Genomic DNA, 12,810 nt, shown 5'->3' with positions numbered 1-12,810 from the left:
GATTAGGTATTTCCCTGAGAGCTCTTTGGAAGCACACAGCTTTCTCCCCAAGATAACGGAAGCCATGGAATGGAGACTTCATTTTCTGAGAGTTTGGATTTCCCAGAGATGAGAAGAAGCTCACATTCCTCAAACAGCACAGCAGTCCATGCTAATCTCCTCCATGAAACACCCAATTATGTGCAGCAGATTAGAGGTCTTTCAACGCATAAGAATGGAGGGAGAAGAAGGGAATAAGGAAATTTTACAGTAACATGGTAATGATTCAGGCTGTTTTAAACTCCCCTGCACTTTCAAGAGACCATGAAGAGTGCCCAGCCAGCAAGGAGTGCTCAGGAGAGCTGTCCCATGAACTCAGAACCATGGTCCCTTAAAGCAGGAAAACTCATGACACATGTGCCAAAGATGATGTGTGGACAGATTTGGCACGGCTAGCTCCTAGTTTCTGCTGAGTTTCTTGTAGCAGCTTGCAAAAAAACTAATAAACAAACACCCAATCCACACACTGGTCAGACTTCTCCTTTAAACTATCTGAGCACCATACAGGTCTAAAATTTACAGTCCTGAACCTCAAAACCCTGAAGATCAGTATTATTAGCACCACATTATAACTACCTGAACCAACAGGCCACCATGCAAACCTACACAAGTACAGAGAACTACCTGCGAATATAGTTATCCCAGCCCACAGCCATGATTGTTGCTAATACTTTATATTTATTACCATGTTCCATCCTTTCCTTTCACAAATGCTTTGGGAAGGAAAACACATTGGACTAGCCTCACTTAGAAGGCAGGAAAAGCCCCTGAGAAATGGAAGGTGTTTAAGTGCCTTGGTCAAGGTCACTCTGTGTGTCACTGGCACAATTCAAGATGCAAGTCAAGGCCTCCAGACTCCCGGTCTACTGCCTGAAACAGAAGATTGCTCTGCTCCCATATGAGAATAGTCCACAGACCTCCAGCTCAACCGGACATCTCACATATTTCCTGTCCTGTGTTGCATAGCTGCGTAGAGGTAGACCCAAACCTGCAACATCAGAGCATACGCTCAAGCGATTCTCAACGAATGCAATGGGGCTTAAAAGTGACCAACATGCAGCACAAAGTCCATGCTTTGCAGAATTGGGCTTTTCACAAGGAATGGTCGTTTGAGATGATCAACTGATATAATCCAGAACGGTCATCTGAATTCCTTAGGCCGTATAAACATTCACAGTGAAGCCTGAAATCATTAATTTGAGGTTTTGGCATTTCACTGCAATATAAAAATATTAGTGTGATGGTAGGTCAGAGGGGAGTTTTGTAAGCTTTTGTTGAAAAACAGGGTTTTTCTGTAGTGAAGATTATGCAATTTGGCTGTAAACTGGTCTTATTTCATACACTGGCTGTTCTGTTTATATTAAGATCACTTTTTATGTCATCACATGCACATACACATACACACACATTCTTCCCTTCCTTGTAGCAACACTTATGATCACTTTAATAGAGATATTTTCATATATTTCATAGCCCCATCCTCTTGCCATAACTAACCACAGTTTGTCCTAAGATCATCTTACTGAGATCTAACAAGATACTAGCTTAAGTGATTTGACTAGTACACTCGCAAAACCATACTAGATCTGGAAAAAGCTCCTCTCCCTGCATTTTGGCTAATTTAAGCAGGACATGTCTTTACACACATGGCTGTGTTATACTTCTTCTCCATATATATACCTATCTGTACCTATCTATAAAACACACAAAATGACAATGCAACTAACACACTACAACAAAAATTTAAAATATAATTTGCTCCCAGACTGAGCTGTTTCAAGCCAAGCTTGTGAGCTTGAAACACATTGTAATAATCTCCTCATAAATTTCTGACAGAACAATGTTTATCATGGAAACGCAACTGACAACTTTAAAGTGACACTAGTTAATTTTTTGGATCCTGTGCTTAGCGAGCACTTTGCACTAATAAGCATTCCCATACTCCATTATAGAAGTGATAAAGTTTTCTAAAATATATATATATACAGAGAGAGAGAGAGAGAGAAAATATATATTTAAATCATCCCCATCTGATGATGTTTTGAATGTAAAAATAACCTCATTAAGGCTGACAAAAATGCAAACCTAGTCTTTCGAAAATGTGAGAAGACCACAGGAATCCCATGTGACTCTGACTTCCTTGCCTTATTGGAAACAGCTGTATCTGTTGCTAACCTCAGACCATTTCCAGGTTTGACTCCAAGGACAGAATTTCACAACCTTCTTGTGCATCTCAGCCGCTTTGGCTACATGTAAAACAGGTCCTCAATGTCCCTCTCTTTTCCTTCTACTTTGTGATAAAAGATGCACTTTAACAAGCCTTCTGCTATTGCAAACCAGACTGAAGTTTGCTTCATGTTTTGTTCTCGGAAATGCAAACAGGCATGTGGCCAGCTGCTGCAGATATAAAAACATGCTGAGTGGGACCTGATGCCGATGTAAACTGGTGTAGCTTTCATGGAGCTACAGTGGTCAAGGCCAGCTGAGATTCTGGTTCAGGCTGCTGCCTAGGCTATGGACAGGCATCCTTTCTGGTAGTCCTGCTTGAAGAAGTCTCAGCTCTCCAATGTCCAGAAACGTATGGCTCTAATCCACTGTCAGAGATCATGATCCCATCGATCTGCAGGCAGCATTCCTCATGAAGGTGCTGGGAGAAGAAGCTGGGCAGCCACACAAACAAGGTGCATTGCCCAGGCAAAGTAGTCTTGATGGAAGGCAGGACTTAGCTCAGGGGCAGCATGCTACTTCAGCTGTCTTGCCTTCAGATCCTGTGCATCCATCCCTGCTAGCATCAGCTTGCCCTGCACCAGCTGGGGCACCTCTAATGCAAAGCTATGCATTGTACATCGTGCCCCAGGAACCACGAATGGAGAATTTGCAGCCCCACGCAAGACTATTTTTCTTGAGCCTGTGTGCAGAGTCTGCAGGGTTAAGCCTTCCAAAATCTTTCCAAATTAGAGAGATCCCTTGACTTCAACAGATCAAGGCAAGGCTTTGTAGAAGTTTAGCTTTTATTATGACAACTGGTACAGTTGGAAAGAAAAAAACACAGCTCAATTTTGGGGCAAATCCATCTTTCTTACTGTATCAGGCACTTAGTTATTCTGATAACAATATCTTTTGCAGTGAGGAAATAGTCCTAGTACAAAGCATCTAAATCTCGATTAAAGGGTTCAGAGCATGAACAGGCAAGAGGCAAAGAGAAGGGATGGCCTGAGGTCACACAGGGAAGGACTACTGGAATCTAAGCATTAGTCCCCACGCTATCCACTGCAATGTATGTAAATTGCAAGTTTCTTAGTCACTACCCTTGAACCTATGTCTTGTTACAGCCTAATGTGAACTTCTCAGGGCAGGGATGGTCTTTCTTGACAATTTGCATGGTACCTAGCAAGTTGCGTGGGCTGCAGCAGATAAACAGTAACAATTTTAGTCAACACAATGCTTGAAGCTAGATCCATGTTTCATTCTACGCAAGCAATCTTTTTGAACAGCTCAGCTAATGTGCTGGCAGCGGATAAAGTAACTGATTATAGCAAGGGATTGCTTATATATGAAAATGATGTAATCCTGGGATTGAGTCCAATTCCTTTTCAGCCTCCAAAGCAAACAGAGATTCTTTTCAGTTACTTTTCATCTGGCTTCATATTGTTATGTTGACCACGTGGGTGAATTAAGGTGCCCATGTGACAACACCAAAGGTTTGAAATCTGCTTCCTTCTGGAAGGAGAAGTAAGGGGGTGCAATTTGCTTTCAGAACGGCTCCTCCTTGCACCTTTTAGGAATATCGTATGATCAAAGGCTCCCATCTGCAAATTTCAGGTGACTCTTTACCAGCCATAATTTTTGCCTGCAAGGGTTTGAATATTTATCTAGCCTTTCCCTGAGAATGCACTATGTGCCGGGTTTTTACCCTGGTGGTTGATTTTGAGGTTGCTGGTTATTGTAGGATGCTTTGCTACTCACTGATTCTCTCATTCCCAGGGTATGTCCATGCTGTAAAGGTTGCTATGGCTGAACTTTGATGGAGACCCACCCTTGGTAGTTTGCATGCAGCTGGCTGCATGGGCATGCTCGTTTTCTGCTAGGCAACCCTGGAGTATTTACTCAGTTTGTGTAATGAAGTCTACATTGAGTGGCTGGTTGCAATTGAGCTAATTAGCCCAAAACGACTCTGGGTGACAGATGGGTAGAAGAAGCCAGAGCACCCAACACAGTTTCCATTGCCTTGCATTATTGCAGAGGATCTGGGATGGGAAAAATGGTTAGCATGGTCTCCCCATAGCACAGCAGGTAGGCTCACACTGCACTCCCCTGAGAACTAGTGCAGCCACCACTGCAGGGCGAAATTATATGGAGGTAGCAAAGGAACTGGGGACGGCTTCAATCTGCATATATCCAGCTTTGTGCTTAGGTGTGGGTGCTTTCTTCAGCTGACAGTGGCAGTGTGATGGAGGGCAGGTGGCGGGGCAAAATTGGATTTGGGATCTCCAAAATCCCTTGGTCTCTCCTCCCCTTGCTTTGCAGCCATCCTTCCAAGGCACAAAACTCCAGCATTTCACAGATAGCTTGGGGCTGGCAGACTCTGTGGTGCAAGGAAATGAGAGCTTTGAACTCTTTTCAGGGCATTTGTCATAACCAGAAGCCAGTTCTCATTCTGGAGAGCAGAGACACTGCCCTGCAAAGTGGTGGTATGGAGAGGAAGTGAGAGAAAGTCAGGAAAAAGCTGGAAAGCTGAAGCTGACCTGCCTTGTGCTGCAAGAACTCAAAGCCCTGTGTCTGACTGCCTGAAGCTTCCTGTCTTCTACAGCTGGCAAGGCTGGGTTTGCACATGGCTCCAGTGTATCAGGGCTGAAGTTTCAAACCAGCTGTGCCTCTGCCTTAAAATCACAATGCTGGCTTGAAGTTGCTGATACCAGCTCTGAGTGGGCTTGGCTCTCTCGGTCGACAAGCTGGGTAGAACACTCCTTTACCTGCCCTTCCTTCCCAGGAGGAGAACAGGATCAAGCCCAAATGTGCTGGTAGACAGCTATGAAATCCCCCTAGCTGGAGGCCATTTGCCAGCGCTGAAGATTTCACAACCTGGTGAGGACCAAGTCTGCCCTTGCTGTGCTCCCTGTCCATGCTGCCTGGTCCAACGAAGCTACTTGGAATCACATGGAGAGACCACAGGAATTTACAGCTGAGCTTGCCACTGCCAAGACAACTCTCACAGCTCTACCCCACTGGCTAATCTTCAGTGCTGGCAAACCCTGTGCCAGAAACACTTTGCTGGGAGAGCATGGGTGGGATGCCTGTGTGTGACTTTACTCCATAGCGCCATGCTGCTGGGATCATCCAAACCTGTCAGATATAGCCAGAGAACATGTTAGATCAACAGGTGAGGTGCCTTATCTCAGAGTGCCGTGCCAAAAACCACCTTCTTCACAGTAGCTGTCAGCCACCAGACACACCACGTACTTAGCTGTATATCTGGCAAGTGTGCTAGTATATACATGAGCCTGTTAAATAACCCAATGCACAGGTGATGCATCCATCACAAGATGCAGGCGTGGTCCTGACTTTGGACAATGGAGAATTGAAATGCTGCTGCTGTGGATGTTGTTGCAAGCTGGAGACACGTCAAGAACCAAGCCCCAGGTTGGAAGGATGAAATGATGAAGAGATTATTCAACTTTAGATTATTACACATCTGCTTCAGAGGATGGGCTGTGTTTACAAGTGATACCAGAGGTACTCTCATTGTGATAGCGGTGAAAAATCTCCAAGCTAATGGAAGGGACTGGATCCAAGCTCCAGTGCACCAAAAGCAGCCCTGACTTCCTGGGTGGGGGATTCTGGCCACATGGCAGTTTGCATGGGTAGAAATCTCCCATCATTTCAAAGAAATGCATTAGAAGCTTTTCTTTGCAACACTATCCTCCAGACACAGGTTTCCTTTAGAAAAAGATTTTCTGTGGGGTTGTTCCTTTTTCTTGATGTTTTTTTCCTGCAAGGAAAGCAAATCATTCACACTGAATCAGGACCATCTGCATTCGAGGCACTGGCAGCTGCAGGAGACACTGGCAGCCTTTTCCATGCTGCTGTCCCCATCAGTTCAGCACTGACCTTCCCACTGGATTTCCAGTCACATTGAAACACTAATGTATTTTATGAGATAGTATTTGATGTGTACTGGCCTGAGAGAAGCAGCTAACCAGCAGGTAACCTGGACCATGTAGGCTTGTCCAACCTCAGGCTTGGACATGCATTTAAACTCTCTTGGGAGAACTGTGGCCCAGAGAACAATACAGGAAGATTTGGTTGGGATCACACAGGGATTGGAGTCTCCGTATTTTGTGAGGCGCAAATATCACAACTATTTTTGCAACTTTTTGCTATTTTTTGATTAACCCTTCTCTCAAGGCTGGTTGCATTTTCCCATAGTTCAATTAACAGCAATACTGCTTCATCCCTTTGCAGTCTCTCGCATGGAACTCTCTAAATATTGTAAAGCTAACCTTCCCAACACCCAGTTCCGGTAAAATCACTTTCTACATCTACAAAGGAGAAAGTGAGATATGAGAAACTAAATAATGGCACCCAAATCACAGGGAATGTCTATAGCAAGACAGGAGGTGATTCAGATATCTCAGAGACTAACCCAGTTCTTGAAAGCTTGGTTCTTCTTCCAACTTTAAATCTAAAGTAGGGAAACACAAAAATCCACATCTCTGCTGAACAGGGGAGGGGAAAACCCTACCTAGTTCTGTCATTTCAGCTGTGTAAACTAATGAATGTCATTGCAATTGTAGTGTTTTACAGTGAGTTCTCACATTGCTTTGGCCTGTGCTGTGGGTGGTGACATCATGTGGTAGTTAGGTCACTACTGTAAAGGAATAAACATAAACTGCTCACTCAAGTCTAAAAGTTATTAAGAATGTCACGAGTGTTGCACATGGTTATTCAGAAAAGATGAACAATTAGGCACAGTTTTGTCTACACAGGGGAAAACAAATGTTCTAAGAGTGGTCTAACCTCCTAGAAAGTCAGAGAAGTGCATCTACACATGAAAGTGCTCCAAATATTTGCAAGCTTTCTAGAAGTCAGCTGCAGAGAAACAGATACTTAGCAGCTATAAGCCTAGGTGTATTTTGAGCCAGTTTCTCTTTCACACTAAATTGTATTTGCACCCAAGTTAGAGCCCGTTTGTAGCATAGCGGAATCATACAGAGGTAAATTTACTTAGAATCTGGATCACATAACACCTATATGGTCTCATTCTGCTATTCCTTATGGTGACAGGACACAGAACTACATGTCTAAGAGATACATCTCCAAAGAGGGAGGGAGTCTGCTCTCAGTTGCACTAATATAGATCACTACTAACTTTATTGGCTTCGATTAAACTGCTCTGGATTCACCCTAGTGTAAACGGAAGAGGCATCTTTCTCATAACATAATCTTAGCTCATCAAGTCAAACAATTTATTCATGGAATAGGCATTCTTCAAACCCTGATTTCTGTGGAAAAATTTCACTAAAGTTGCCAGGCATTAGCAACTAAGCGAAGACACTTTAGCAAATTTTCCCCTTGAAGCAAGAAAATATTAAAACTTTTATTCACAATAGCTCACTGGTCCTGCATTCAATGGAAAACCTTACAGGGAGCCAAATATTATAGAACTATGCTTCTCCACCAAAAAAAATACTTTGTTGTTTCATATCCAGTTAAGTTTCCTGACAGTGCTACATGCAGTTACTTATGCTTTAGGCCAAATATATTCCTGAAGTAACCCCAAACCACTTTGTTGATTTATGTCCGAGGTGTGTAAATTGACCAGGTAGATAGTTAAGGGGGCTCAGAAAGATGTTGAATCTCCATCCTTCAGAGAGGATCATTCAGAACGCAGCTGGACATGGTCCTGAGCAACTGGATGTAACTGTCTAAATTGCAAGGAGAGTTAGGGAATGTAAATTTTTTGGCTCCCATAGTGATTTCACTTCACCCATGTTGCGGACCTTGAACAGACACTAAGTTTGCAAAGGTCAGGTGCAGCTCTTGCTCTCTTCCCAGCTGCATGTTCCTGCATGTCTGCTGGGTGCTTAGAGCATGTGTGAAATGATTGCAGAAGCACCCAGACATTTAATTCCACTCAATAGGAGGAGAAAATACTTTGCAGGAGAGATGTAGCTCTATGGTATCCTGCCTCCCGAGACAGCATCATCCTGTTAAGTGACATTAGTCCATTCTCTTGAATGGTTTCTCTTTCTGCCCATAAACACACATAAATATATAAAATTTCACTGTCCCTTACTCATAAATATGAACACAGATTTTACAAGATATAGAGGGGAATACCTCCTGCCTCTCACAGAACTGTTCCAATTCCTATTCTGCAAACCTTGCTCTGTAAAAATGCCGATGAAATTTAAATTTATGTATCAAAAAATATACTTTTAACATGTTTTCAGAGTTTCACTTTGGAATGTAAGACTTTAATGAATGAAAAAATGCAGGAATATTTCCTGATATTTGTCAGAATTAATTATGTAATTAATTGAAAATGGTTAAGGTTTCTAAGAGCAAGAACGTGCTGGACTCTTACATGGGTATTTTTGTCACTGCACTTGGACAGCTTTCACACTTGATGTTGTGTTAGTCTGAAATTGCATGAACTGCAGTGGCAGACAAAGCTGATGATAGACACAACTGAATTTTTGTTTCTGAGATGTCATGAGTATCTGCCTCAGCAGGGGAAGAGATTCACAACCCTTCTGTCCCACTTGAAAAGGGAGTCAGAAACGTTAGTGGAACTTTTTTTCCCTAGCTACAAGAATTGTTTTGAAGGTACGGTACCTTGTCTCCTGGCTGTGGGCGCATCACAGATACACGGTCATAACCTTTCCGCAGCAAGACCCAGAGAGCATCCAATTTCCCCTGCAATCAAAAGAAATATAGTGTGTTAACTTCAGTACAAGAACAAGCACATTGTGCAGAGTGCAATGCAGGGACAATGCAGACATAAACGTTTTTTACCTATTTGCTGTGCTTTCAAAAGATGCTGAAGAGCAATGTTTTCTCTCCTAGAAACTCCCTCAGCACGTGCCACAGGTGCAAAGGATGAGGCTTCCAGATGAGCAATAAGCAGAATGACAATCGATGGTATCCCTGTGTCTAGCTTTCATGTATACTTTAGAAAATCTCCAAAGGTAATAGGTGACTTGGATCTAGAGTGCCTAGAGTGCTCTTGAGACCTGGTATCTGGTGGTGTTTAGTTTTGTTAGCTGCCTATGAATCCAATCTGCCCTCGTGCCTCTTCTAACAAGGAAATTGGGCCATGAGGTCTTTGTAAAGAGAGACAGGAGAGAGAAAGGCCGAAAAGTGTGCCAGGGCCACACATGGCATAGCAAATCCTTAAGCAGCCTCAGCTTACGATGCATTTGAGATTTCTTTCTGGGAGCACCAGCTGTTGCTTCAACCTCGGCCTTGAGGCAGGTCCTGCAGATGAGTCGTTGCGAATGATCAGTGAATTTAGCCTTGTCACATGTTCCTTTCTGTGTAACTGTTTAGAGACTGCCCGTAGCCCTTTTAAAGTCAGCCAGGTACTATAAATGCCTTGAGGAGGAGGGAGAAAGAAGAGGTAGGTAGGTAGACCAGTAGGTAGAAGCAAAGGTTGAAACAGAGGTAAAAAGAAAGCTGTTAACCAAACCAAAGCAGGCAGAGCTGTTTGGCTGGCTGTAGCAGGCAACACGTCCTGCACCAAATTAGGATGAAAGGCACGGTCCTTTATGATCTTCACTTGCATCTATGTTTCGTGCTGTCCTTCCCTCTGTCAGATGGACTGAGGATTTGGCAAGTTCCTTGAGAAGCTTTTAGACTTGTCATGCTCCTTGGATTATTTGCACTGACCTTTTAAACTGCTGAAATGGTATTTTAAAAGGGGGAAAATCCAGCTGGCATCATGCTAAGAACTAGCAGCAGCAAATAAGAATAATAACAATAATAATAACAATCTTTTAAGTGTCGGTAGCCACATTTGGCACCAGATAAAGCCCTGGGGCATTTCAAACAGCAATCTATCCATTCTCAGTTAACAGCTGTGTACCTACTATACAGACATTACTTTGCAGAGTGGATGTAGAGGGAAAAAAAACCTCTATCAGATAAGCTGGCAAAAGGCAGGACACTCCCAGTAAAGGCTGCTGCTTGTGCTGCACGGAGAGATGGAGGCGTGTTGGACAGCGAGATAACTGGCCCTAAAATGTGAATTTCCTGGCTTTTTGTCAGATCCAAGCTATCTTGGTTCAGTGTTCCTGATTTTAATTCCTTGCTCTCCTCCTCTCGCAAGGTTTTTTTCCCTTAAAGTAGCTTGTTACATGCGTATTTACCTACTTTCCAAAGAGGTATTTCAAGGAGTCCAGTGGAGCAGACGGAAATTTAACATCTGCTCTAACCGAAGGTATCGAGTGCATTTGGAGCATGGGGACAAGGGAGAATTTAAGCTGAATATCAGAAACATTTCCTATGGGTGAGGCCTGTTAGTCTGTGAAATATTTCCCCTGAGAAGTGGTGGAAGCTTCTGTGTTATTTTAAAAACCAGACTGGAAAAAGTAGTGAAGGATAGACTCGAGTTAGCGATCCTGCTCTGGCTGAAAGTGCAGACCCAATGACCTAATAGGCTATCCCTCCTCGCCTCCCTCTGCATGTTATGACTCCGTGACAGCTTCTCTGAATAACACAATGCAAATTCATCTTCATATGCTCATGTCTTCTGGACAAAAGTTTCTGCCAAGAGTGCTGATGAGTTTTGCCAATTTTGCTAATTCCTTACTGCTCAGGAAGAGCAACAGCAGGACCTCTGCCTCATAGAAATCATCCCCTGTTAATGATGAGTGCTCATGGTTGCACTTGGGGAAGTGCTGAGTATAGCTATTCTGTCTGTATACGCGGTCTTTCGGGGTGCAGTCCAGTAAGGGGTGTGGTGGGGATTAATAATTAGGTAAACTTTCATCTACAGATAGACTTAGGCTGCTAAACACCATCCACATGCGGAATATCTCGAAGTTAGGGAATATTTGGATTGAGGGTCTTGGCCTGGACCTGTCCTTATACTGTGTGGAGTTTGGATGGTGGAAAGGAGAGATTTTCTAAAGGAACTAAGGACAAATATCACCCCTGAGATGCTCCTAACACTTATACTCCCCTTTATAATTGAATTCTTGCTGTTACGAAAAAAAAGCTGTTCCTAGTCAGAGTCAGAACTGAACTTGAACCCAACTTACATTGCATCTTTTCTCCAAGCATCCCTTGAACTTTGGAGAATTTCCAGCTGGGCCACAGATCTGCAACAAACTTTTGACTCCTCTGTTTAGAATTGATTTCCTACCATGCAGAATAAACTCTGAAAATTTATTGAAAATCTCCCAAGGCTGTAATCCAACAGCATGAACTGATGAAGGAAGAAGGAGGAAACTCAGCAGTATCTTTGATGGGAAAGGACACAGCTCTCAGCTACCATCTCAGGTAGCCGTGCCCACATGGATTCCAGCTGCCTGAGCACATATTCAGGGTTCTTTGTGCCAAAATCAGCGCTGCTCTGCTTTAACTCCAATCAGTTCCTTAGCTGGTTAGAGTACAACTTTGTGCACTATGAACCCTTCTGACTGCAGAATGCAGAAAGCAACTGAGCGGCATCTCTCAGCTGGATAAGGTCCCAGCAGGAGTGAAACTCCTCCAGATGAGACTAGCATGTTTTATAAATGATTTGCACTGATGCAAATGACAATGCAATGCATTTAGGAACAAAGGAGCAGCTATATGAGATGGTGCTTCCTGCATCCCCACTCTGAACTGAAAACTGTTGACTCTGTAACCTGTCCCACTGTGGGAATGAATAACCTTCATGAACACATGCTGAAGTCATTATGATTATAACACAACTGTAAATGACTTTTTGGTAGGCTATGTTTATTAGATGATAATCTTTAAGGGGGAAAAGAGAGAGGGCATTGGACCAAATTTTCAAACAGGCTCACATTTCCGGATCCTCCGGAAACCACTCTTACTCCCTTGTGCACCCTTGCCGTTTCCATCACTGGATTTGAACCAGCTGCAAGATCAATGAATGAAGAATGCCAAAACATGTGACTTGCCTAAATTCCCATGGGCACTGCTTGGAGCTGATCAGTAACCAGACACAATGCAGGCAAACCTAGTGGTACTGCAGTGAAATCTATCTGCATTGCAATGACTTGGCTAACAGAATATGGCTGAGTAGGGTGACTGCTGCTGGGGAGGAAGAAAACAGGAGAATAAAAACTATATTTCCAGCAGCGAGGCACCTCCCCACTTCGCTTAAAGTTGAAGGAGAGTTCTATAAACATGAATTTATTTTCAGTCTTTTCTGTTACCGATAGCCACAGAGCCGCTACAAATAGCTCTGGACTCAAAAGAGATGGGAAGGATCTTAGCATTTTCCAAGTGGGTTAACACTGAAGAATAAGTGTGTTTTCTTTTTCATTAGAGGAGCTGTAATTATAGAGGTGTAACCTCTTGAAAACCCTTTGCTGAGGACAGCCTAAATTGCCTTGAATGCAAAAGATTAGCTTTCTAACATCTGAGTGTCTTTGTACCACACCCCGGGTGATATGACTGTTGTTTGTGGCTTGTTTCTCTTAACCCAGGAGGAGCATTCACACGTGCAGCGCAGAATTTTCCTTAAGTGAACTATCTCCTTCAGTGAACTATCCTTGCTTGCTTCTTTCAGTTTTGCACACTGCCAACCATTTG

The 12,810-nt window shown here is 43.3% G+C and overlaps 1 protein-coding gene across 4 annotated transcripts in view; it reads right to left on the bottom strand.

The window, feature by feature from the left end:
* Window positions 1-12,810, bottom strand: part of ANTXR1 (ANTXR cell adhesion molecule 1) — a 116,910-nt gene that overhangs the window by 16,250 nt on the left and 87,850 nt on the right. For all 4 annotated transcript variants that reach the window (XM_068920693.1, XM_068920695.1, XM_068920692.1 and 1 more), the window contains one exon: window positions 8,878-8,958. In XM_068920693.1, coding sequence (XP_068776794.1) covers window positions 8,878-8,958 — 81 coding nt within the window. The remainder of the gene's footprint in view (window positions 1-8,877; window positions 8,959-12,810) is intronic.

The sequence above is a fragment of the Struthio camelus genome, chromosome 27 (assembly GCF_040807025.1).
Source record: "Struthio camelus isolate bStrCam1 chromosome 27, bStrCam1.hap1, whole genome shotgun sequence".
Taxonomy (NCBI): Eukaryota; Metazoa; Chordata; class Aves; order Struthioniformes; family Struthionidae; genus Struthio; species Struthio camelus.
The sequence above is the reverse complement of the archived record's forward strand: the minus strand, read 5'-3'. Positions and strand labels throughout refer to the sequence as shown.